This window comes from Mirounga angustirostris, unplaced genomic scaffold, assembly GCF_029215605.1.
Source record: "Mirounga angustirostris isolate CCGP_5_RB_7025 unplaced genomic scaffold, mMirAng1.0.hap1 SCAF_14, whole genome shotgun sequence".
Lineage (NCBI taxonomy): Eukaryota > Metazoa > Chordata > Mammalia > Carnivora > Phocidae > Mirounga > Mirounga angustirostris.
The window spans coordinates 86,338,602-86,365,360 of NW_026991722.1; the positions used below are offsets into that span (position 1 = coordinate 86,338,602).

The 26,759-nt window shown below is 52.6% G+C and overlaps 2 protein-coding genes across 9 annotated transcripts in view; one reads left to right on the plus strand and one right to left on the minus strand.

Annotated features, from left to right (window-relative positions):
• HPS4 (HPS4 biogenesis of lysosomal organelles complex 3 subunit 2) lies at positions 1-25,166 on the minus strand. 3 transcript variants are annotated; one of them, XM_045887424.3, is made up of 14 exons: positions 25,028-25,166; positions 23,070-23,602; positions 21,282-21,372; positions 19,582-19,725; positions 15,615-15,722; positions 15,059-15,175; positions 13,572-13,666; positions 11,830-11,902; positions 10,884-10,920; positions 10,080-10,176; positions 8,513-9,443; positions 4,993-5,125; positions 4,427-4,535; positions 1-1,769 (listed from the first exon to the last, which is right to left on the minus strand). In XM_045887424.3, the coding sequence occupies exons 2-14, from the start codon at positions 23,108-23,110 to the stop codon at positions 1,598-1,600; spliced, it is 2,148 nt and encodes a 715-aa protein (XP_045743380.1). In that variant the 5' UTR covers positions 23,111-23,602; positions 25,028-25,166; the 3' UTR covers positions 1-1,597. The 3 variants fall into 3 exon arrangements, with proteins under 3 accessions (XP_045743380.1, XP_054366441.1, XP_064434647.1); XM_054510466.2 differs by having other exon boundaries at positions 4,993-5,164; XM_064578577.1 differs by lacking the exons at positions 19,582-19,725; positions 21,282-21,372; positions 23,070-23,602; positions 25,028-25,166 and having other exon boundaries at positions 4,993-5,164; positions 14,669-15,175; positions 15,615-15,647.
• The window catches only part of SRRD (SRR1 domain containing), a 29,988-nt gene continuing 28,001 nt past the window's right edge, over positions 24,773-26,759 (plus strand). For 2 of the 6 annotated variants that reach the window (XM_064578585.1, XM_064578584.1), the window contains exon 1: positions 24,776-25,302. In XM_064578585.1, the coding sequence (XP_064434655.1) occupies positions 24,838-25,302 (465 nt within the window). In that variant the 5' untranslated portion in view covers positions 24,776-24,837. Of the gene's footprint in view, positions 25,303-26,759 lie in introns of all 6 variants that reach the window. The other 4 variants (XM_064578582.1, XM_064578583.1, XM_064578586.1 and 1 more) reach the window with 4 other exon arrangements.

Consider the following 26,759-nt stretch of genomic DNA (forward strand, 5'->3'; position numbering starts at 1 on the left):
CTGGGTTCTGGGCTCCAAATTCTGTCCCCGTTTCAACACATGACGGGTTGTAATGTCACTGAGCTCAAATCTGGGGACTTCAGAATTCTGGAGCCCCGGTGAGCAAAAGGAAAAGTTTGGCTGCTTAAAAATAACCCCACAACTGAAAAGGGCCATGTTACGTGTCAGTCAGTTGTGGGAAGGTTCCTTGACCGGGTGGCACGGAGGCTGGTACTGAATTTTTTCTTGGAGAACTTGGCAGAGCATTAGGACAGTATGCATGTACCCTAGCTTAGGGTATGACCCTCCTCCATCTGGGAAGATGACCCTCTTAGGCCAGCCAGTGGCGGGAGGGACCCCAGGGAGGAAAGGGAACTGGGCCTGGTGTGCTGGGCCAGCCACGCTGAAGGCGGATCGGTGGCCGCAGCCTGTCATCCTCGCGGACACACCGGTCTATGGCACATCCCTCTTCACCTGCCCGCACCGGCTCGGGCATGGCGAAGAGAAAGGTGCCCAACACACACACACACACACACACACACACACATAAAGTATCTTAACCCTTACCTTAACTTTGTCACTAGACACGTTAGCATTACTCACAACTCAACAGCATTTTTGGCTGTTTTATTTTTAGCCCTTGGCAACTTGTTTCACAGAAAAGACATTGTCGTCAACATGAGACACTGGTTCACCGTTAGGAAATTATTAACATTGCAGTTTTCAAATGGGGTCTCAAGTACTCCCGGTAAAAGTTACGCCTCTGGTGAGTATTTCGCACTGCGGTCCACAGCACACTACCATCCCCCGGCTGCCTCTGGCACGGGCAGGGGCATACAAGCACGCTGCGCCCTTTCACACGGCCGCCGCTGGGAAGCACAGCTTTGCTTTTGCCCCGGACACTGGGGAAACTCCCCGTTGAGGACACTCACTCAAGAGGGGCCAGCTGCACAGCCCACTCGGCACCCTGGGGCTCAGAGTTACCTCAAAGCCCCAGGTTCCCTTCCACATTACCAAGATCTGCCCCCCCCGCCCCCCGCCATGGGTGTTCCAAAGAACAGGCTCCTGGTTCTGAATATAGTTCCAGAAGAATGCAAACGAGGTGGTTTTGGCATCGCTGCCTGCCTCCCTGCATCGAGCGTCCAGACCTCCCGGGAGGACCGCTCTGAGGCACCCCCACTGGAGGTGTGGGAGCACCGGTCCACCTGCGGGTGACTCCCATCCCCCTGTGGATGGACGCAAACACCCAGCTGAACGCTCGAGGCACTAGTTAAGGCCCCGAAGGGAAGGGCGGCGAGAAACGCTGGGGGCGTCAGACGCAGAGCGACAGGCCCACAACCTGGCCCTGCCCGTCTTCGGTACGACGTGGCCAGTGGAATAAAGTCCTTTACTGCACAGCTCTGGGCCTGCTGACCTGAAGAACTACCCGCTCCAACCGCAGGCTACAAAAGGAGTTCACAAACACATACCGTCACGGTTCCTGACAGGGGGACCAGGCCAAGAAAGAGAGAACACAGGGACCTCTTCTGTTGCAGAAGGCAGGGCTCCCTTTGCTGGTGGTCAAGCTGCTAGTGCCCTCCCGGGGTGGGGGGGGGTGAGCCTCGCGCCGCGGCCCGGCTCACAGCAGGTTCACGCCGTGCTTCAGCAGCTTCTGCTTGGCTTTGCCCGGGAGGCTGAAGGCGCCGTCCTGCGGGCTGGGGAAGCCGGAGCTCTGCGCGGCCGCGGCCAGCTGCTGGAAGTAGGTCTCCTGGGCAGGGCTGCAACAGGCATACACCGCGGTGGAGGCGTTCCTGGGGGGGGAGGGAGAGATGACCATGGCGGGGGAGCGAGATGACTGTGGGGGGGGGGGAGCGAGATGACTGTGGGGGGGGGAGAGATGACTGTGGGGGGGGGAGAGATGACCATGGCAGGGGAGCGAGATGACTGGGGGGGGGAGCGAGATGACTGGGGGGGGGGGAGAGAGATGACCGTGGGGGGGGGAGCGAAATGACTGTGGGGCGGGGAGAGATGACCATGCTGGGGGAGAGATGACCGTGGGTGGGGGGGAGAGATGACCATGGTGGGGGGAGATGACCGTGGCGGGGGGGGAGATGACCGTGGGGGGGGAGATGACCGTCCCGTGCCGCCTGTGCAGGCCTCTGACCACGGGACCTTGAGAGGCACGCCACGGGGGCCCCACGACTCTAACTGCCCCGGGGTACGTCTGCCATGGCTCAGGGTTCAGCATCTGCACTTGAGGTCTGGGCCTCGGCGCCCATCACCGTCTCTCTTTCCTTTCCACTCACTGGACCCTGGGACAGTGTGCAGTGGCCCCGGCACAGAGCCCAAGGTGGGAACAGCCGCACGGCCGCATGGATGGCCGCACGTTGTGCTGACGGAACAGCAGCTACGGCAAATGCTCTCACACGGCGGCGCTGTGACCCCAGGTGACAGGCGGGGCCCTAGGTGACAGGCGGGGCTGGGCAGTGCTGCCAGGCTATCGTGGGGGACAGGCTGGACGAGTGAAGGGAGAGCGGGCTGTGACATAAAGCGACAGGAAACCAGTCACAGAAGCAGAGGGAAGGATGCGCGTCCCATGCAAAGGAAGACCCACTAGGGAGGAAGTGACCCCAGGGCCAGGCAACCAGCTGGTTCCTTGATCCTGCCTGCCTCTATTTCTCCACTGGGCCTCAGTTTCCCCAAATCTAGTAAGAGAGGGTGGAGTCAGGGACCACCAGGGCTCCCCTCGCTGGGATCTCTGCGTCCAGGCAAGGAGGGAGGAGATTCCCATCCACCTCTAGCGTCTCCCTCTGGGAGCGCAAGGGGCCAGAAGGGCCTCTCTGGCCGAGGTGTTTTGTGCCACTCCCCAGACTAGCAGGAAGTGTCACAGGCCAGTCATCCCAGCCATGGAGAGGGGGCGCCACAGCCTGGTGGTTACAAGCATGGAGCCAGGGTCCCACACCAGGGTGCAGATCCCAGCCCTGTGGCTTCCTAGCTGCGTGCCCCGGGCTAAGTGACGCATCCTTTCTCAGTCCCAGCTCTAAGTCCCACATCTGTAAAGTGAATAGGACAACAGTGAATCCCGTCCCTGAGATTTTTTAAGAGACTAGATAAGTCAAATACATATAAATTGCTTAGCATATGGTGAGGGGTTAAGAAATGGTGGCCGCTGTTTCTATTACTATTAAAATAAGTCATGTATCCCCACACTAGAATCCTCTCCGCCCCGAGGAAGGCGGAGTACCACAGGGCCACAAGGAGGTTGATGGATCACAGGCTGACATTTCACTTATTTCCATCCCTCCCAAAACAGACCCCCACGCACCCCAGTGCAACCGGTTCCCAAAGCCGTGACTGGACACGTTCATCTAGGTTGCCAGCCTGGGGCAGCTTGGACTTAAAGCCGGAGAAGGCACATTTTCGTGGAAAGATATATTGAAGTATTGGCTGGAGATGGTCCTGGGCGGCAGAGATGCCTGAAACCCCATGAATAGGGCATTGGCATGGCATCGCCGTGATGGTTGAAGCCCCAGTGCACGTCTGTGGGAGTCCAGAGCCCAGACGCCTCCCTCTCGACCGTCCTACCCCACCCCCTTGAGCTGGAAACACGTGGACAGAATGTGCACTTCAGAGTCAGAGACATGGATTCAAATCCTGCCCCTTAATCAGACTGTGATCCTGGGACAAGCCACTTACCCTGTTTGTGCCTCAGTATCCTCATCTGTACCATGAGGACAAAAAATAATGCACTTGTCCAAATCATTCCAAGGACTGAGTGGAATAACGAACACAGAGCACACCCTCCCCTCCTGACCCTCTAACTTGCCTTATTTTCTCCTACCAGTTTCATAAGAGAAGCATGTAGGGAGAAAAAGTAGGATTCAGTTGGTTAAATACTATAAAGTACAATACTAATTTATAGATCTGTACCTACAGACATAGAGATGCTTAGGATATACAATAGAGTGAAAAAAGGGACTTGTAAAACAGTACATTAGCGTGATCCTGTTTTCTAGAAGAAAAACAATTAAAATAACTAAAATACTAACAATCTCTATTTGCTAAGAAAAGAAGAAAACCCCACAACAACAAAACCTGGAGTAAGAGACACCAGACTAACCCGTGGGTATCTTTTGGGTGTGTGACGGGTGAGGGGAGGCAAACATTTTACTTCCTCGATTCGGGCCACTCTGACCGTTTCTGTGAGCACGCGACCCACGTTAGCAGGCAGCAACGGCATTCAGGCATCGCTTCTGGCAATAGACAGAAGCCCTCTGTCCCATGAGAGGAGGTGATGGTGGGTGGGCAGGGGAATGGATAAAAGGAGGCCTTAAAGAGAATCACTGGAATGTTCTTCCATTTCATTATGAATAATGCTGTGGCCCAGACCCCTGGGAAGGCAGCTCTGGGTGCAGGACTTCAGGAGTAACCCGGGGGCGGGCGGGGGGTGGGGGGGAACGACACTCACCTGACAGTCATCTCGTACAGTGCAGGCAGCTGGGCAAAGTCCGAGTGCATGAGGCTGACGGCCCGTAGGAAGCGGCGGTCCTGGGGGGTGGCCGCCTGTGGCAGGTTTGCTTCCGGAAGAGGACACAGAAGTTGTGGGTAGCGGACTCCTCCCCCGCCCTCCCCACCCCCAGCACTATAAGCAGGGCGAGCAGGGGGCTCAGGGCCATGAGAGCCAGCACCCAGGGTGCTGGGCCCCTTCAGGTTGCCACCATGAGACAGAGAATGAGCAGCACTGGTGTCTGCCCATGAATACCAAAATCTCAAGGCAGACCTTATCACAGATATTTGAACATGTGTGTGCTTCTCTCAAAATGTTGGAGAAACAACCAAAAAAAGACAAATGAGTAAGGAAGTGTTTGCCAGTCGAATTCTAAACTCAGTGGGAGCTGGCTCCCAAGCGAGAAAGCAGCATCCTAACTGCCGTCCACAACTCTGGGCACAGCACCAACCCTGGGGGCGCCGGCCCCGAGTCCTCACCCCCACCCCTGTCTACGAGGCACCCGGGCCCCATGCGCCTCTCCTTACCGGTCAGCACGTTCTGGATGCGGTCATAATGCGTGAAGCTGTACGTCCTGCTGGGGGAGGCAGCCACGTCTTTGGGCAGCGTCTCCTTCAGGTGGACCTCCAGCCCGTTCAGGGATGCCAGACTACTGTGGTACTGGAAAGGGGCGGCACGGTTAACCTCAGCAGGCCAGTGCTTAGGAAATAACGAGCCAAAGATTACCCGAGTGGCCACCTGATGTAGCAGAAAGGACTCTGACTGGTGTTTTTACCTGCTTTTAGAGAAGTAACTCCTGCCCTTACATTCTTTTTTTTTTAAGATTTACTTATTTGAGAGAGAGAAAGGGAGCGAACGTGAGGGGTGGAGAGGCAGAGGGAGAGAGAATCTTTTTTTTTTTTTTAAAGATTTTATTTATTTATTTGAGAGAGAGAGAATGACAGAGAGCATGAGAGGGAGGAGGGTCAGAGGGAGAAGCAGACTCCCCGCCGAGCAGGGAGCCCAATGTGGGACTCGATCCCGGGACCCCAGGATCATGACCTGAGCCAAAGGCAGTCGCTTAACCAACTGAGCCACCCAGGCGCCCAGGGAGAGAGAATCTTAAGCAGGCTCCACATCCAGTGCGGAGCCCCACATGGGGCTCGATTCCACAGCCCTGAGATCATGACCTGAGCCAAAACCAAGAGTCGGACACCTAACCAGCTGAGCCACCCAGGCACCGCCCTTATGTTCTGATGCTTTCTTAAATTGTAGAAAAATCAGGGCACCTGGGTGGCTCAGTTGGTTAAGCGACTGCCTTCGGCTCAGGTCATGATCCTGGAGTCCCTGGATCGAGTCCCGCGTCAGGCTCCCTGCTCGGCAGGGAGTCTGCTTTGTCCTCTGACCCTATCCCCTCTCATGTGTTCTCTCTCTCTCAAATAAATAAAATCTTAATAAAAAAAAATTGTAGAAAAATCAGAAAATAGAGGCGAACAGAAAAGCTAAGGAAGAAAGCGAAGTTTGGATTTCTGTATCCACAGGCAACGTGTTACTGGAACACAGCCACTCCGTTTATTTACATGTTGTCTACGGTGATTGCACTACAGCAGTGGAGCCGGGAAACTGTACAAGGCTGAACACACACGCCAGGTGTTCCTTTACGTGAAACATTTGCCAACCCCTGAGACACACTAGCACACACATGACCCTCACAACAGCCCCAGGAGACACGAAGCCGGGCTAACTCCTGGATCCTCCAGCTTCTAGTCAGTAGTAAAGCAAGTGGCTTGAATGTCAGTGTGTGCCATGATGTGCGGAATAACACACCTTCTCCCAAAGCACCCGTTTCACGGGGGAGGGGTGCATTTTCATGAAGTATTTTACACTCATACCCTGGCACTAACCTCAGGCCTCATCTACTGTACACGGACAGCTCCAGGTCCCACTGTAGCAATGAATAACTGATCTGATCCCTGTATTTGAAGGTCAGTAAGATGATCTTGGGTTTCAAGCAGGAAACTATCAGTGGCTCTATGCTGCCCCCTGGTGTGAGCGTACTGTTTTCTCGGACCCACTGGCAACCTCTCCTGGCTGCTCCCCTCGCCCACCCCCTTCCACCAAGCTCCCCGTCCCCACCCTCAGCAAACATAAAGAGGTGGCAGTTCATCCACTGAAAGACAAGATGGCAAATGACACGAGGGTCCCTTGATGGTGTATAATATGATCATGGAGCCCTTTCAAAGTGGTGGGGGAGCTCACTGTCCTATCTGAACTGTGGTTTACCATGCTGCAGGGGACCTGCTTTTCTTGACAGCAGGAGAGGGGAAATCAGGTCAAGTATTTTGTATGCAGTTCCAGGACAAAAAGGCAATAAAAGATCTCTCCCAATTATAAAACAGACAGCCTTCAGGCCTGATCAATAAAGCCCGCTCTCAAACCAGCAAGCTGATCAAAGTTAGTTACTCCCTACTCTTTTTAGAAAAGAGGAGTTTTTCTTTTTCATTACACTGCATCTCTTTCCTGGGGCCCGTCCCACACCAAACCCTCCTTTGCACGAAAGCCCAGGGAGGCCGCTGTGTCAGGACAGGAGTCCTGCATGACAAACCAAGGCCAATCACTCCGGGGTCAGATCAGTGGGGGAGCAGATGGGAGGGGGCAGGGAGACAAGGAACACGCCAGGATTCTGGACCCTCCACTTTGTCTTCTTCCTGGTAAAATGGGAGTTACGGTGCCTGCCCCCAGTGCTGCGCTCAGGCTTGGCTGGAATAGCAGACGTCAAGGCTTTAGCATCCACTGAATGCAGACTACATTTTAATTTACTTCCTTCCTCAGGAGCAGCCTATGCTATTTTTTTTTTTCTTTTTCTTTCTTCTGGGCAGGGCGGGGGGAGGTAAAGATAGCATATCCAACTTCATTGCATCCAAACGCTGGGCCTTCAAAATAACCTGTCTGCAGCTTGGGGCAAAGCAGAAGAGGCCCCGAGTACCAAAGCATCGTCAGGGAGACAAGAGATGGAGCACCGCAACCCCGCGGGCCCTGGGGTGCTGGCAGAAGGGGGAGGGTAAGTCCCTCACAGCTGCGGGGAAAGAGGTGCAGGAAGCAACGCAACCACCACTGGGTGCTGTGCAGACTGTGGAAAGCGGAGATAAGCCAGCAGGCCGGGAGAGGGGCAGCCTCTCGCCTGGGGCTCGGCGCAGAGGAAGCTGCCTTCCCTCCTCTGCAAGCTCCAAGGTGACTGAGCCTGAGCCCTGCATGCTAATAAGATCGCCTCAGAATAATACAGATTTAAGAACAGAAACAAGGCAAGCCCCAGGACACCATTTGCCCTGCAGCTATTTCAACCTCCTGTTCTTCCTGCTACCACTTCCCTGCCAACCAGGCGAGGCTGTTACTATAGCAACTGGAGCTCCAGCTTGGGCCTAGGCTGCGAGAAGGCCAGTTCACGCTGGCCCGAGTGCGGAAGGGGCTGGAATGCTTTAAGAGGAGCCTTCTGGAGCCCGTTAGCATTTCAGATGTCCCAAACCCGCTAGGAAGGGGCCACAGATCACCACGGTTCAGTGGAGGGAAAGCACAGCCTTCTGCGATACTCCCCACCCGGGCTGTGACTCGGGCAGAGTACAGACTCCAGGCCACACACAACCTGCAGCCGCCCAGGCTGGGAAGGGAGGCCACCGGAGCTGGTGGCGGTGGCCGCGGCACCACCCTGGCCGTGCTCCCCATCTTCACCTGTGTGATGCTGCTTGCGCTGCACCTGAAGGGCAGGGCCCGTCAGCACCCCGACGCTGCTGCCGGGGAGGCCAGAGCATCCCTGCCCTGCGCTCTGGGAAAACGGAAGAAGTGGGAAAGGGCCAGGGACCTGACTTTGTGGGACACCTCTGCCCCCAGCACTGTGCGCTGCACTGGACTCACTCACCCCCAGCCAAGCCAGGCCGTAGGCACGACCGTCATCCGCACGTGGAAAGCACGTGGGAGGGCCTACAAGGTCCTGCAGCCCTGCGCGGTGCTGCCGGAGGGGAAAGCCTGCCCTGCTCGTCCCCGCTCCCGGGAGCCAGGCCTGCACACACTCACCACCTCCTCGATGGCAGCATCGTCACCCAGCAGCGGCTCCTCGGCCAGCAGGGACAACACGAGCCCGTTAACACTGTGGGTGTAGAGGTTCATTGGCACGAGGCCCACACAGGACGCTGGGGTTGACCTTGGGGCACTTCCGTGTGCGGAGGGACCGTAGTCGTCCTGAGACTCTGCCAAGTCTGAGCTGCCAGGTGCTGAGCAGCTGTCGTGCACCCCAACACGCTGCTCCACGCCCTGGTCCCCCACGGGCAGTGTGGTTCCTCTCTGCCTCAAGTCTGAGCAAGGCCGTGACTGAGGCCTGCTTGTCCTTCTGGGGAGGTGGTCTTCCCTGGGAAAGGGGGCTAGGCTGCTGTCCTCTGGGAGGTCGTCATGCTGTTCCAGGGCTCCGTTCTGACTGAGCATCTCAGGAGTGGACGGAGAGAGGAGGCTGCTGATGGCCACGGCCACGACCACGGGCGGGGCATCAGGTGGCTCGGGTTCCCGGTCACCAGAGTCCCTGACAAATTCCTCAAAGGCAGGACCACCACCATCTGGGGCGCCCATATTCGGGAGGGCAAAATAGCCTGAGGCTGTTGCTGTTTCCTGAGCTTTTGGAATGTGGATGGCAGACAAGTCTGGCTCCTCCCCCGCCAAGGGCAGACGAAGTTCCTTCACCAGGGAGTAGCCAAGACCGGGACCCTCGTCCCTGGCAGGGCTGTGCGGTTTTGCAGGCCTGACGTTCTCCAGATCACGGCCAGCCAAGAGCCCGTTCTCCGCCTTGCCATCTGGCCACGCTACGTCAGGACATGCAGACTTGGGAGTGGCTGCCAGCATCCAGGCCGTGGGCTCCACGTGGCCAGTGGCACCGTCTGTCGGGGCAGCGGTGCTCCGAGGCTGTGGGTGCTGCTGGGCTGAGCACTCCTGGAGTCCAGCCGGCGCTGTAGCAGGGCTGGCAAACAAGGCAGACGTGAGGGAGGGGCGCCCGGCCAAATGCAGGGCAGGTGCCCTTCCCTGGAGAACACTAAAGAACCGCTTCCCTAAAAAGCAGGGCCACTGGTGACAAGTGGGTGCCCGAGGCCACAGAGCTGAAGAGGCCTTGGTGGTCAAACCACAGGAGTGAAAGGAAGGCACTGTGCGGCCCTCAGGGCTTCACACGGTGCTACCAGATCACCTGCTGGAGACAGCAGGGCCCACTGCGTGAGAGCCAGCCCCACGTGCAAGTCTGCTCTGAGTCAGGGCCTGGACTGGATACCATACGTACACTATTTCCAATTTTAACACCGAGCCCATGGAGTAGGTTATCACTGGGTCTCTTTTACAGACGAAAACCCTAAGGCTCTGGCAGGGAATGGACTTGCCCAAGGTCACACAGCTGACAGGTGACAGATCTGGGACTTGAAACCCACAGCCGTCTCACGATGCCAGGTGCCTGTTCTACATGCTCGAGTCCCAGATGCTCCTTCCACGGCAGAGCGCGGGGAATATGGCATACGGAAGGCTAGGATGTCCAGGGGCTTGTGTGCATACACCCACTTGAGGGAGTCCCTCCAGCACGGTCTACCAGGAACCCCTGTGGCTCTGGTACCTCGTTGCCTGCTCCCTTGGGAACTCGTGGAGACTGGTGGCCTCCTCTTTGGTCAGGAACACAGGCATGATCCAGACATTCGGGGGGAGCGCCGCTCCTGGAATCACAAAGCAACACGGACAGGGCTCAGCCCTGGGCTGGGGAAGATGGAGGGGCAGTCACCGCACTTTGGGGGGATGCATCCAACCCACACGCCTGCTCAGAGAGGAGCGCTCTGACATGCTCCTCAGCCCAGAACAAAAGACACGAACCCATAGCTACCGTTCCCGTGCCCAGCAAGCAAGGAGCCCTCACGGGCAGCTTTACTCCTCGCTGTGGAGAAAAGTGACTTTTGGGGGGAAGAAAATGTAGTGGCACTTAAAAAAAGACAAAAACAAAAACAGATAAAAGCTGGAAAAAAGCACTTCCAACCGACAACAGGGATCTGCCCTAACTTGGGCTTCAAAATAAAACAAAATAACCGTCTCAGGGACACCTCCACATCCTGCAGAAGGTCTTTCTGGCCGCTGCCATTTATCTTAGCCCCTCCTGACCAGGATCCCCTGGACCTAGTTTGAGCAGCCTCGTAACAATGAGGGAGGGAGCATCTGAAAACAGGGATTTAGAAGGTACATCTAAAATCATGAGCCTTACGATCAGGATTCTGATGGCTAACTTTGTCCTTAAAGCTCTCGTCTGTTCTCCTAATCTATGAACAGATGAGATAACCCATGGGACTGCTTGGCCTCTCCCATGACTTGTGTAGGGGACAGGCAGCATAGCAGACCGCGTTCTCAAGATGTAGTGAGGCACCTTGCCACTCACCCCGTTCCTGCGGGCCACCCCCTCCTGCAGGTCTTCTCTGCAAATAAACACACACAGAAGTTGGCGCCGGGGACCGCTTTCTCCTCCCGACCCAATCATGACTGCGCCGGGCCATCTGTTCGGGAAACTTAGCCAGGCCCAGAATGTTGGCCCCCACCGCACGCCAGCAGCAAAGCAGATGGAACAGAAGCTCCCCCGAGCTGCTTGCTCACCACCACGGCCGGGGTCAGGCAAGAACCTGCACCCTGCACAAGCAGCAGCTTTCCCCCCAAATGCGCATCAGGCTTCACGCTCTGAGTGCTGTTTCCCTCCCTCTGGGAAGGAAAGTGAGGATTTCTGTTAACCTTTTACGCCTCCGGAGAACACATCTGTCACCATATCCCTGCACCTGCCACAGCCCTGGTGTGGAACGTACCAGCTCAACAGGTATGTGAACGCCCCGTGACCCTTGTGATAAAGGATCTGACCTAAACCAAAGGTTATGCAAGAGGCTCTCTGGCTTATTCCGATTCACAATCGAGGTGACAATCCTAATTTTCTCCCAAATTAGGAATTTTCTCAAAAGAGCTTTCCAGACAGTTCAACCAAAGGTTCTAAAATAAGCCACCAAAACAAAAACCAAAATCTCTTCTAGCCAGCATGGCTTGCACTCCTATGAAATGATGTGGCCTTCTTTCTTTTTTAGGGACTTTTTAAAAAACTCATATTTTATATATAATTATAAGTTACATAATTTTACTCTATATAATTCCCCTCTCCCCCCCCAAAAAAATCACGTAATTCCCTCACCCACAAGCTAATACTGTTAATCTGAGGCATATTTTCCTTTAAGTTTATGCATTTAAAAAAATACTTTGAAATTGCATTATATAAAATTCTATTTTTTTGCTTAAAAATAGACGCTCTGGACAAAGTGTCCCAGCTGGGTGAGGGGGCTTTACAATACCTGGTGCCGAGATGCAGCTGGGCGAATCAGGACCTTGGCCGTGAGGGAGGGTGGGAGCTGGGTGCTAACAATCCTAGGTCACAGGAACAAAAACACCATGAGACAAAATACATCATAGGACTCTGAATTGGAAAGATTCCTAACACCCTAACTGGTGAGGATCTTGGTGGGGGGGCGGGGGGAGGGCCTGGGTGGCTCAGTTGGTTAAGTGTCTGCCTTCGGCTCAGGTCATGATCCCAGGGTCCTGGGATTGAGCCCTGTGTCAGGCTCCCTGCTCTGCTCTCCCTCTCAAATAAATAAATAAAATATTTAAAAAAAAAAAAAGATCTTGGGGACACAGCCGGTAGCAGTTTCAATTGGCAAAGCCCTTTATGGAGGGCACTCTGGCCATTCCTACCGAACTTCAAAATGTCCAAACCCTCTGATCTGCCTTGTACCAAGATGCATGCTGAAGAGTATTGATTATCGAAAAAATGGCAAAATCATTACAGAAATGGGTAAACCCCGCAAATGCCCATCGAACAGAGAGTAATTAAGGAAATCATGGCACAGCCTTAACACCAAAAGGTGTGGGGCGATTCTAAGAATGAAGAAGACCAGCATGGACTGACAGAGAAATCTCTACCGTACACGCTGAGGAGCCCTGTGATCCCATTTACGGATGCGGCAAAAATAAACAGAAGCAATGTCCGCTGATGTGCCGGAAACACAGGGAAAAGCAAAGGACGTGCCTCCACCTGCTAACAGTGAGTCTGGGCTCAGAGAAACTTGGGAACTGCGCTCTGTGTGTTTCTGTCTTGGTTCAGTTTTTTTCTTTGTTGTTTTTTGTTTTTCACAATGAGACCCTGTTCACACATAAGGTGTATGAGAATGTGCCATGAGCAAGGGAGGAAAACATCATGCTTGATGCCAGGCCACCAGTGAGCCTGGAGGCACCACGAGCAGGTTCAGAACCGTCATCGTGAGCAAAGGGGAAAGGCATGATGGTGTGCTATGCCGAGGGCCACTGGGAAGCAGTAGGTCCTTCTCTGCTGGCCCTCTCATTTCGTTCTTTCCTGGTAGAGAAAACTCAGCAAGCAACCAGCCTGGGGTCACAGGGCCAGGAAGGTGAGGCCAGGACCGGAAACCCAGCCCATCAGGCCTCCAGAACTTCTCCAGTCACACATTCATCCAGTCATCAGTAAGCTCTGGGTGCAAGCAGCGGGCCCCCAGGAGGAGAGCTGCCTTGGACCAAGTGTGGAAGGGCCCTGAGGGCACCGGGCTCGCTCTGATGCCCTCCAACTACGTGAAGAGGTGTGCTGAGATCTCAGAGGCCAGCCGGGCGACGGACCCAGCCGAGAGGCCAGCAGGAGCCCGAGCAGAAGCAGGTATGGCCGCTCTGCAAGGCTGGCGACAGCCAAGTGCCCCGGAGCCTCGGGCAGCAGGAAGGGTCCACGGCAGGCTTCCACACCCCTTTACCCACAGTGCTGGCCGCTGGCAACCTGGGGATGCCCCATGCTGAGAGTTACGTGGATCTCTCCAAAAACTGCCTTTTATATTCCTAACCCTTTTGTGGACATAATTTCTAATTTCCCGGCTTTGCTGAAAGACAAGTATGTCCCCTAGGTCAAATCTAAACGACCTGATATTTGCCAAAGCAGCCTTCTTGGAACTGGCCAGAGACGGAGCTCCCCACGGGTGACCTGGAGATGGCCGGGCTGGTCAGTTCTGTGTTACAGGGAAAGGGGTCTGGCGTTACTCACAGTCCCTTATAGAGGATGCAGCCGGCTAGAATGTGAGGTGAACGCTGGCAGGCCTGCAGAATGAGGGCTGCCTTCAGCAACAACAGGGGTTCCACCTGTGCAGGGCGAGAAGCACAGCCACAAGTGAGCATGCTCGCCACCAGCCAAGCTGGGAAGGCGGGGAGGCTTTACAGAGTGGAGGGACGGGTGCTAAGCCAAAACCGGGGAAAAGGAGAAGGTACCACGTGGGAAGATCTGTGTCACGTCGTGGGTCTGCATTCCACCTCTCTATACCCAGAACTGCAGACGATGCAAAATGCCAAGTTCTTGGAACAGGGCGGCTTCTGCAGAAGCAGGAAGGTGCGGCGAATGTGGCCTATGGCCGCTCACAGGGGACAAGGGAGGTCTCCGCTCAGCAGACCCTGACTCGATACTGAGACCGGGAGGCAGCGGACGGGAGAGCCTACCCCTCAAACACAGGCTGCGGTGCCAGGTAAAACCACACGACCCCTCTGCTCCCCTCCCTCCGGAGCACAAGCCCTGCTGCCACAGAGCTAGCTGGCTTCGTGTGGCCTTATAACTCTGTCCCATAACAGGCAATGAAAACATCGTGGGCTCCCACTCAGAGAAATACTCCTCAGCTCCAGGGTCCTTGTAAGGAGTCAGGTGCCTACAAGTCCCTAAAAATACCAGAGAAGGATCTGAACCCGGTCAGGAGTCACCAGCAGTGACGAAAAGCCTCCTTCCTGTTTCCTGCTGGCAGCTAGAACCTGCGACACCATCGCCATCAGAATTCCGTGGCAACGGAGCAAGTTGTGGAGCTGACGCTCCTCTCTCACATTCTCGAGACAGTGCCCGGGCCCAGCCAGCCATTCGGCAAAGCTCTGGGGCCCACTTCAAACATTTCTCCCAACCGGAGCCAGGAAAATCCACCCCCAATTCTAGCCAGAGTCGGGCTCTGTGAAGGCAGAGTCACGACGCCACATCCCTGTTGAAGGGACCCTCTCAGCTCCTGCAGTGAGACACGCGCACGGCCCACACATCTCCTCGGGGGCTTCTTAAGGGGGCACAGCCTCGCGTCTCCCTTTGGCCCTTGACAATGAGGATGTGATGCTCACCAGGATCAAGGCCACGGAGCAACGGGCAGTCAGGCCGGCCATACAAGCAGCCGGAGGCCGATGGAACGGCTCCCAAGCACTCTCTCCCAGACAGAGAGACCTCGTTTTTAAAATGTTACCACTGGGCATTTTTGATGTTGAGAACACAAGGCAATCGTAGAATATCCTTATCAAGAGAGACGGGGACCCTCAGATGCCAGAGTTCCACGCTTCTGGGACACTAGCGAAATAACACCCCCTCTACGGTATGTACTTCGTGCCGTTTCAAGCACTGTCTCACTGTACCGTCTGCCAACAGTTGTGGGAGAGGGCACTGGGGCGGCAGCGTGTGGGTCTGGGGCGCGGGCTCTGTTCCTTTACATGAAATGGGTACGGGGCATGAGGGGTTACTTGAGTTCGGTCCAGGTTCCAGAGGGAACTGAATATCTTGTGCAGATCACTGGTGTTCTTCAGAATCTGTTCAATGAAGGTGTCCCATTCAGCGCACAGGTCTTCCTGAGAGCGGTCCTAAAACGGGAGCCACCTGAGGTCAGCGTCTGAGATCCCGCGAGACACACCCTTTGGCAAGGCTCCCTACTCCTACAAGACTTGTTCCTCACACAGGAGAGTGGCCAGAAGGCAGGGCCCGCTTTAAACCTCCTATGCACACGAGAACCCCCACCTGCCGCCCCCTGAGAACTCAGCCACCACAGACCCGGCGCACGTGCTGGGGGCGGGTGGCAACCTGCTCTTTCCAACAGTCCCAGGGAGGAGGACATGGGGACAGACATTTGCAGTGGATGTGACCTACACCACTGGGGAACAAAGGCATCTGACAGGGGCTCCAAGGCCCCTTGACCTTGTTGCTAGACATGCTGTATTTACGCCAAGTAGAACGGCCCCTAGAGTAACGCTGTGTTCTGGCAACATCAGGTTTGCTGAAAACGCCTCGCCACCATCTCCATACCTTGTAAGCCAGAGAAACAGGCCCATTGTAAAAATTAAAGACTCCAATGAGCTGATCCAGAAACTGCTTGCAGCTAATGTCAGGGAGCTCCACAGCACAGCCCAGGACCTGGAAAGAAGGAAACCAGAAGACGGACATTTTCCTTTGCTTTGAGTACAAGCGTGAAAACCCAGCACCCGGGGCTCTGCAGAGCTTGAATTCACTGACTCACCGATGGGTCTGCCCCAGGCCCACATCGTCCAGCCCAGCTGGTCTCCAAGACAACAAGTACTTTTTGTATCTCCTCATGTTGTCTCACCTGGGATGCCCTCCTTTCTCCTATTTGTCCACAGCTCTCCTGTCCCCTCGGTGCCTGCCACAGATTCCAGCACCTTCGTGGTGCCCATTCTGATCACTCTAACCAATGCTGATGTCTTTTCTGAGCCCTTACATTATCAGGACTGTTATCTGGGCACTGGATGCTTAATGCGGGTTTCACTACAAACACTGGACTGGACTCCGACCGATTCATGAATGGCATTCTCGTCTCCCCGGCTGGGTCAAGTGCTTCGGGGAGGGAACTGACCGATCATCACACCGTTCTAGAGCCCTGGAATACTGCTACATGTGCTCGGTCAGAAAGGAATCTGGCTGAATGTGTAAAGAGCCTGAAGAAAGTTTGTATTCTTTCACTCAGTGACTCCACCTGTAGGAATCTTTCCTGAGGGAATCACCAGAAACTTAAAGCAACAAAAAAACCCTGGCAGAAAACAGACGCATTCCCTCTGAATGGAGGCTCCCCCTAGGGCCAGGATCTTTGTTTTGTTCACTGATATAATCCACAGCCTGGCACACGGTCAGTGCTTACCTCTTCCCTGATTACTCTATAGATTGAATGTAACTCTAATCATCATCTGCCATCTTTCCTTCAAAAACTGACACGCTGATTCTACAAGGGAAACTTACAAAGGACCTAAAATACCCAAAGTTGTCCTGGAAAAGCATAAAGCTGGAGGACTTAGACTATCCAATTTCAAGACAGTGTGGTACTTGGATGGGATCTTCTAATAGATCGATGGAAAAGAGGAGAGCCCAGAAACAGACCCCCCCCCCCCACTGCAGTTGTCACTTGATCGTCAACAAAGGAACCAAAGGAATCCAAGCGGGAGAGTTTTTTCAACCATGGTGCTGGAACCACTGGATATCCATAGGGAAAAAGAGGACCTTTGACCTCTATCTCACACCACGCACAAATATTAATCCAAGATGGGTTACAGACCTAAGTTTAAAAGCTAAAACTAGGAAGCTTGCCCAGAAAGTGAGAGAATGTCTTCTCCTACAGGGTAGGGAATGATTTCCGACAGGATACAGAGGGCAATAACCACAAAGGATAAAACTGGCAAGTTAGACTTCATTAAAATGAAAACATTCTGGGGGTGCATGTGACTCTTGATCTCCAGGTCATGAGTTTGAGTCCCACGTTGGGTATAGAGATTACTTAAATAAACTTAGAAAAAAATTAAAACGTTCTGCTCATCAAAAGACATCATTAAGAAAACTGACAGGCAGGGCTCCTGGGTGGCTCAGTTGGTTAGCGTCTGCCTTCGGCTCAGGTCATGATCCCAGGGTCCTGGGATGGAGCCCCGCATCGGGCTCCCTGCTCTGCGGGAAGCCTGCTTCTCCCTCTCCCTCTCCCCCTGCTGTGTTCCCTCTCTCGCTGTGTCTCTCTCTGTCAAATAAATAAATAAAATCTTTAAAAAAAAAAAGAAAGAAAGAAAATTGACAGGCATGCCACAAACTGGGAGAAAATACTTTAAAAAAAATTTTTTTTTTTTTTAAGATTTTATTTATTTGAGAGAGAGAGAATGAGAGACAGAGAGCATGAGAGGGAGGAGGGTCAGAGGGAGAAGCAGACTCCCTGCTGAGCAGGGAGCCCGATGCGGGACTCGATCCCGGGACTCCGGGATCATGACCTGAGCCGAAGGCAGTTGCTTAACCAACTGAGCCACCCAGGCGCCCCTGGGAGAAAATACTTTTAAAATATATATCTGACAGGGGCACCTGGGTGGCTCAGATGGTTAAGCATTTGCCTTCGGCTAGGGTCATGATCTCCAGGTCCTGGGACTGAGCCCCATGTCGGGCTCCCTGCTCAGCAGGGAGTCTGCTTCTCCCTCTCCCTCTGCTTCTCTCCCTGCTTGTGCTCTCTCTGTCTCTCTCTCTCAAATGAAGAAATAAAATCTTTTAAAAAAAATTAAAATATATCTCTGACAAACAGCTGATATCCAGGATATAGAAAAAACTCACAACACTAAATAAAGAAAGAAAACCTAATTTTAAAAATGGGCAGAAAAGCTTTGGATAGACACTTCTCGAAGAGAGACAGACCAGTGGCCATTAATATCCTTAGTCATTAGGGAAATGTAAATGCAAACCACAATGTGGTATCACTACATACCCAGCAGAATGGCTCGAACTGAACAGACGGACAGCATGTGTTGACAAGGACGTGGAAGAACTGGAATTCTCACACATGGTAGGAGTGCAAAATGGTAAAATCGCTTGGGGAAAAGGTCTGGCAGTTTCTTATAAAATGAACATACACCTACCCTGTAACCTCGCAAATCTATACCTTAGATATTTACCCACGAGAAATGAAAAGTGATATCTACAACAAGACACGTCTAGAAATGCTCCCAGGGGCCTTATTCTTAATTGTTCCTAACTAGACACGGTTCACGTATCTAGAAAAAGGAGAGTGAGTAAGCAGACTGCTAGATCCAGACAACGGACATTCCGACAATGCTGGTGAACAATGAAAAGGAAGGAACTGCAGATACGCACCCCACGAGGTCACATGCACGAAAGAAACCTGCGGAGAGGAATACTACATGTACTATTTCACTCCTGTGACTTCTAGAACAGGCAAAACTCATCTGTGGTGGGAAAAAATCGGAATGATGGTTGCCTGGGACTCGGGAGTGAGAATTAACAGGATGTCGGGGAGCTGCCCAGAGTGATGCTAATATTCTGTATCTTGATGGGCCTCTGTCATACGGAGCATCATTTGTCCATATGCATTAAGTGGTACACTCAAGGTTTGTGTGTTTCAGCGTATGGAACTCTTACCCCCAAAGGAAAAAAAGTACAAACCACCACTGAACTCTAATTAATGTTATGCACAATGAGGTACTGGGGGCGGGGGGGGGGGGAGCGGGGGGAGGCGTATACTAGCGTGTGCAATTTTGGCAAGTATTAAAATAAAAACTGGGTTGCCGGAAGATGAAGGGATGGAGGGACGTGATAAAGTGACTGTAATAAAAAACATATATAATAAAACGGTAACTGTAGAACCTAGGAAGTCTACATGAGTGTTTACTGTAAAATTCCTTCACTGGTTTGGGATGTGAGAAAATGGTCATCATCGTAAAACGCTGGCAGGCATACCCACAAAGCTGAATACACCACCTCACACTTAAGCATCCTTTCACCTCAGAAATCAGTTTTAAATAAACGTAGGCATGGGACAATAAGACCCTAGTGTATATGGTGCCATCAACTGTAAAGAAGTCGTTTTCATTATTTTTAAATGGTTCTTTGAAAACTAACATCTACAAATCAATGTCTTCGAGTTTCTGGGTCATTGTCCTGTAAGTGTGGAGAGTACAGGGGAGAAAAAACAGAGGTTGAAAACTTGACCTGCATCACAGGGCAGAAAGAATTTCCACAGGCTGGCTGAAGTCTCTCAAAGGCAACAAGAAAGCAGCCATGTGCAACACAGGACAGGTCAGAAATACTCTGGAGAGCACTCGGTTACGGTGCCACCTGCAGAGAGGGACAGGGGAAGCGTGGACAGTCCCGCACGCAGCCCCTGGGGGTGCAGAGGGGTCCCAGGCTCCAGAGCACCTTGGCGACACAGCACTCATCACCAAGACAGATGACTCACGGCGGAGGCGACCCTGGCGGCGCGGGTTCTGTCCGGCCAACTTACCCAAAGGTACTCTCCATCCACCTTTATGGCGAACTTCAGCTTCCGCAGACGGACGAGGGTAGGAGCAGAGGCGGAGATGTCTGAGATACAGCGCACGACGCCCGCAATCTGGCTACAGAGCAACTCCTGCTGTTCGAGCAGGGTCTGTGGGGAAGCAGCAAAGTCCAGAGGGGAAGCTGAAACTGTCGAACTCATGAGGCATCCCTTGAAGCAGGGGCTGAGGCCACAGCGGACTGCAGCCGGCAGGCCAGATCCAGGCTGCTGCCTGGTTTCAGATGGCCCGGGAGCTGAGCGTGGTTTTCATAGTTAAGGGTGGTAATAGCAACAACAAAGAAGAGAGTGTGATGTCAACCTTCCGTGGCTGGCAAGGCCTCCATATTGACTCCTGGGCCCTTGTCAGGCAAAGTCTGCGGCCCGTGCGTGGGTAGCAGCGGGAGCCTTTGGTCCCTATTCAGATCCGCTGCAGAGTGGCCAGAGTGGCCTAGATTCATCCCAGCTACCCAAGTGGGAGCATGATCACGTGAGCAAATACACAGACCTCCTAATCGGTCTTAGATTAGCTAACCTGCGGGGCAGCCAGACATCTTGTAATGCAACAGAAAAGGTACACACCCCTAGGAAGAAGTCTTGCTTAAAAGAACCGAACTGGAACTTAACTGAGGCTCTAGATCTTACAACTACTGTAAAGGAACTACAGGGGAAGGGAGATCTGAAACGACACGGCCTTGAGGAAGTGATCAGGCCAATCCAGAATGTGGGACCTTCTGACATTCTACTGCACAAATGCCCTGGCTTCTTCGGTAATTCTGTGGCGTAGTGGGGAAAGGGGCTGGGTGGGTGGGTGAGGGGCGGTACACAATAAAAGAGACTTAAAACACAAAAGAAGCAATGGAATGTGTGGACCTTGTTTGGATCGTGACTAGGAAGTGGAGGGGGGCAGGTGAGGAGGGAAGGAGGGCTGGAGGAATGGAAGGAGCAAGGTCTGATTAAGTAACCTCTAAGACAGGAAGGCAAAATTTGAAAATAGATAATACCACATGATATTAAGGAATTATTGTTACTAATTAACTGGTTCATGAGGGCTTGTGATACTCTCCTTCCTGCTTTTGTATACCTTTGAATAAAAGTGTTTTAGGGGGTGCCTGGGTGGCTAAGTCGGTTGAGCATCTGACTTTTGGTTTCAGCTCAGGTCATGATTTCGGGATTGTGGCAGAGAGCCCCAAGTTGGGCTCTAAGCTCAGCGGAGAGTCTGCTTGAGATTCTCTCTCTCTCTCTGCCCTTCCCCCAACACACACGCGTACTCTCTCTCTCAAATAAATAAATCTTTAAAAAAAATAGTGTCTCAAGAAAAATTAATTTTAAAAAATTTAAAAATTTTAAAAAGTGTTTCACTTTTAATTTGAAAGTGTTAATTTAAAAAAGTGTTTTTGCTGATGAAAACCCGGGAGCAAGGGGAGGCAGACAGAAAATCAGGATGGTAGCAGAGAGCTAGAGAGGATGGAAGTGCTGAGCTGTCTGGGGCTTTCAAGACCAGAACAACAAGAAACAGTACAACTAAGGATAAGAGGGTAGAAATGTCAAATGCCTGGGTGATGCAAAGAACACTGTCCCAATGTCAATGCTATACTTTTGAAAAGCCACCACTCGGAGGACGTAGGGCCCCCCCCACCCCCGGAAGAGTAACCCGCTGGGGCGCTTACCTGAGGAGGGTAGAAGTAACAAATACCAGCTCTGGTTGGATCTCCTTCTTCCTTTACCTTTGAACCATCATAAAGGAAAAAATAATTCCACCTGGCAAGAGAACAGAACGGAGCCATGTTTCCTTTCATCCAGGGATCAAGGCATTTGAAAACACAGCTTCCTCTTTCCCAGCGTGAGAAGGGCTCATTACTCAGTATTTGAGAAGCCTTCTGGTGGCCCCAGGGGAGAAAGAACCCAGTAGCTACAAACAGATAAGAAAAACCATTTTGCAAGGGCCGTCCAGTCAAACTAAAAATATGCCTCAATCCAGCCGTCAGGCCGTCTGGCCAAAAAGACCGAAGAGTAGCTGGAGGAGAAACAGAGCACCCAGGGCCATCTCTTGAGACACGGGCCCTTAACCATACAACCACAGGGTTTGGGATGCTGTCTTTTAAGGCTCTGATAATAAAATAGTTAGGGGATGTCTTAGCTGCCCGCCTCACAGCTGCTGGGCACGATTATCTCCGGAAATATCCCTTGGATATCCCTTGGATCAGAAATTCATGTGTTCATTTAATGAACAGTAAATTAGGCCTGACGGTGTGCTCTCCCTCTGCCAGACCTGGGCCCGTGGCCATCAAAGGGAGACAGTAAACACACAGTTTCAATGCAGGATAGGGAGTCTATAATGGGAAAACGGGGCTCATGAGAGTTCACAGTGGAGCCCTGAACCCCTCTCTGCCTGGCAAAACCCTAACAGTATGTAGAATAACTCTGACACGACCCTTCATCAAACTTCTGATTTCCTCCACGCAAAGGAATCTCTCTTCTCAACTTCCATAACCCTCTGTTCTTCGCAAAGGACTCTGTCTACTCTGCAATGTAACCATAATTCACCTGTTTAAGACACACAAAGCAGACTCCCCAAAGGCTGGGCCTGGGTTTTACCTCTCTGAAAGCACACCCATCAGGCTAGAGCATAAGGAGGAGGAGCTGTGACCACTCTGTCACCCGCACTCTTCTCGCTGGATCTACGCCCTCCCCCTACACCCTCCCTGGCTCCCACCTTCTCGTTCCGGATGACAAGTGGGAACTCTGTTTCTAGTGCAGGGCAAGTCAGATCAAAAAGCCTCAAAAACGTGCCAGCCCCAATCAGAAACCCCCATGCCGGGCCCCCGTTTACCCGCTCCTTGTGTTCTCTGGGTGAAAGCACCCTCATTCAGGCACACAAAAGAAAACCGGGGTGTCATTTTGAACAACTCCATCTTTGTGCCTTCCGTGCACATAACCGGTCACCGAGTCCTGCTCCTTCTATTTAAACCATGCCTTTTGCTTTCATTCCTCAATGAATGTTTGCTGAAGCAAATGACGAGAGAGGCTTAACCCAGTTGGGGTTGAGTGGAAGCTGAGTTTAGGCAGACGTTGTATAATACCCTTCAAGAAGCGGACTGGCCAAACCTCTTCCGGTGGTGCAGTTCCACTAGAAATGTGCAGCCATTTCTCGTCTCTTACCAATGAAGCCTACAGCGCCCACACCGTCACCAAAGCCGACCGTGTGACCCGGCCATGGCCATCTTTTCTGCAATCTACCAGCAATGCCCGACTTGCTCCAACAATGCAAAGTCACAACCCGGCAGCTCTGGAGAGAAATGGCTCACATGCTTGATTCGCCTGCTCGGAGAAAAAAATGTCTCCCCACCCCTCCCCCTTAATAAAATCAAGACAGCCTGGCTGGGGATTTTCAGTTAATCCAAAACATGGGTCCAGCAGCCTGGCAGGAAGTAAGCCACACAGGCCTTGCTACTCACCAGGAGGCTGACGTCGGCTCTGTTGGGGTAATGGTGGCCATTTACTTGCCTGTTGCCCTCATTCTATTTATTTGGGTTTTCTTGTCTGGGATCGCTTCTTGCACCCCAGCAGCGACTATTCCTTTGTGTCCCGGATCCAGGAAATCCAGGCGTGAAAGGTTTAAATGTTTTCAGCCACAGCTGTCACCTGCTTGGTTTTCATTCAGCATGAAAGTGCTTCCTTCCTTCCCTGCAGGCTCTTTGGTGCCCTGAATACCTCCACACGTCTTAGAACTCTGGGAGAGAGTATATAATAAAGCAAGAGAATTCTACCAGAAAAGTCAAATCCACTAAGCTGGTTCCACGAGCATCAGCATTCTGGCTCTCTGCAGAACGACTTCTTCAAAAAGCTCCTGGCCAGGAAAGCCCAGTCGGGGAGATGCATGCGGAAGGTGGTGTTCAGAAAAGATTCCTAGCTTGTCTGGGTTCAAAGCCGTTCTGAAGATTCCTTTCAACTTTGTGAAGCTTCCGGTTCAAATATCAGTGCCTTGGTCCTAAGATAAACCACAAGGAATAGATTATTTCAGAAACCCATGAGAGAGCATGTGACCCAGCAGGGTTAGGCAAAGAGTCTTCTAGAAAGTTGAAAAATTGTTTCAGAAGAAAAGAGAGTGCAGCAGGACTTCAGAGCAAGTTCCTCTGTCTCTTTGAACAGTTATGCCTCACAGAAGATAAAATTAAGTAACTAGTGTGAAAAAGCTCTGTGTGCCAAGAACAGCTATACAAATAAGGTGGCTGTTGCAGTAATAATGGAACCCAAATTAAGGAACTGTCACCTTGACAGCTCAAAAGTAATCTGAACATGAATTCCAGAGCTGGGCAAGTTTTCAAAATAGGAGTTTAACAAGTGGCTTTCAAATTGCAAGAGAAGAGATGATTACGTATCATGGAATTTCAGTCAGAAGGGACCCTGGCATCATTTACTCTACTTATCTCTTGCACTCTTTAAAAATTACCTGGTCTCTGGCTTACTCCCTCCAGAGACACAGGCAACTCAGAGTGTTAACTTTATCCTTGCACCACGCTAAAACTGGCCTCCCGGTACCTCCCCACACTGGTCTGGATAACCCTCCAGAAAAACGAAACAGGGTTTAATTTTTCCACAAGGAAACCCCTTGGTCCCTCCAGAACTGTATTTCTCTTGTGACTTTGTCCAAGCTTGATGTCCCAGAGACAGGGTTTCAAATGCTTGCTCACCATCTTTCATCCTCCCAGGAATACAATAGCTTTTTAAAGCTCCTTTCCTAGAGAGGATTATCTAGAGAGGACCGAACTGACTCTTTGAGGACTGTAAAATCTCTCTCTTTTCTCAGCTTTAGATTATCTTGAGGTGAGCCCTCTATGGGGCCATACTCATGGGATTCCTGTGGAGAGGGGCGCGGAAGCTACTGGAATCAAGGACAGCAGCCTGAAACCCCCTCTCCCTCCTTCCCAGAAGACTGGGCCCTACACTGCAAGGTCCAAGCTCTTATCTCTGAAAGGTCCAAAAGAGGTCCATAATGTCCGTGGGGTAGGGCAGGTGCTGGGATGTGACCACAGAAGGCTCGGGCAGCCTGGGAAGTTGCAATAACGCCCCAAGGGAGCCAAGAAGTGGCCGGCAATAGGAAGTGGCCTCAGCGAGTCAGCGGGCCAGGAAAGGGGGAGCTAACCACTGCGATCGGGATCGGGCTAAGAGCACTGGGAGGTGTCTGGCCTCGGCTCCTGGGAATTTGTGGGCAAAGGTGTGTGTATGTGGGGGGGTCAATGCCGGCGATCGCCGCGCGGACGGGGCCGCCAAGAGGCGCTCTCGGCCACGGTCCCGCCCCTCAGGGTCCCCGCGCCGCCCACCCGCCGGAGCAGCCCGGCAGCCCAGCGCTCCGGGCTCGGACCCCACAGTGCGGGCGGCAGCGGGGCGCCAGCGGCTCCCTCCCGGTACCTACGCGCGCGGCGGAGAGGCCCCAGGATCACGCGCCGGCAGCGCCTATCGCCCCCTACAGTTCCCCGAGCGCTGGCGCGCGGTGATGACGTCAGGCGGCGCGCCGTGAGGTCAGAGGGCCATGGCGGCGGCGGCGGAACCGTGGCAGGCTGTGGCTCCGCGGAGGAGGAGGCGCTCTGCCGCGCGGCGTCCGCGAGAGAGGGAGGCACCGGCGCGGGACCCGGAGGACGAGCCCCAGGCGGGCGGCGGAGTCGTGCTTCGTCGCATCCGGGAGGCTGGGTGAGTGCGGGCTCGGCCCTGGGACCGAGCCTCAGTCTTGGCATCTGTAAAGTGGGCGGAACCGCAAACCCTTCGGGTTATTGTGCGGATTTAAGGGAGGTAAGGAGCTTATTACAGACTGGATCTTAGTAAAGGTTGTCGTTCCTTTGATTGCACTTCCAGCTGCGTGACCTTGCGTAAGGTATGTAATCTCCGTGCCTCGGTTTTCTCATCTGAGAGGTGGACCTGAAAACAGTACCTATATAGGCTTGTTTTGAGGATTTAATGAATTAGTTAATGTAACCCACTTCCAAAGTAAATGTAACCCGCGGTTCCTGGCGTGGGGTAAGCGCAGTATCAGTGTTGGGGATTAATATTATACCAGTATTGGTTATTGTTATTGCTAGCGCCGGGGAAGGAACACCAACGTGATTGACATCCTCATGATTATCATCATGAGTTAATTGAGGAGCTGCTGTGTGCCTGCCACTGACTTAAGCATTTCTACACTATCAGTTTGAGCATCTCAGTGGGCTAGGCTCCTGATCGGGCTCTGGGGCTTAGAGACACAGATAATGTTTGGAACCAGATTTCAAACCCTTGTCTTTGCTGCCCCAAAACCTGTGCTTCCAACCTCTCCATCATTGGGGCTTATCCCAGACCCTCATGCCTCCATGCTTGACTCTGCACCTTACAGCTTAGAACAGTGCCTAACACAGAGGAATAAATGTTACCTATTTTTGTTACTATTGTCTTTATTCATTTGCAGTCCTTTAAAGGCGCAGTAACAGCGTTTCTTAGTGATTCAGATCAACAGTTGAAGGACCATCCCAACTGAGAGAAATTAGACCAATTTTATGTGCTCCTCTCCCCCAGAATTAGGGTCAAGAGACAGTGATGACTCAGAGGTTACCACTGAATTAAAGAAGTTGGCTGCAGCAGCGACTTTTTGTAGGATCTCAAAAGACACCTATGAGATGGTACATGCCCAGGGATTTGGAAAACCCCTAAGGCACTTTCCGTACACCCTGCATTGTTATTCTTCCTGAGCTTCTTCAGTATCCGCCAGGAACTCCCTGCTTCTTCCTGTACCCCTGAGTGTGATGCAGTGCGCACTGCTCTGGGTAGAAAGGAGCCCAGCACTTTACATGCTGTTCTGTGCACGCACTCACCAGTGTACAAAGCTCTCCTTTAGCCTCTGCGAGGAATATGAGGGCAGCCTCCCGTGCAGATTTTTGCAGTTCTCTGTACTTTCTGAGTCCCCTGAGTAGTGGTGTATGGCTTATCTGTTTAAATCCAGTTTTGTCTTGTTTTACAAAACTTTTTTCTTATAACTTTGAAGATTACTCTCTCAGCAAATTCCAAGTTTGCAATACAGTGTTATTAACTATAGTCACCATGTTGTACATTACATCCTGTGACTTACTTATTTTATACCTGTAAGTTTGTACCTTTTGACCTCTGTCACCCATTTCACA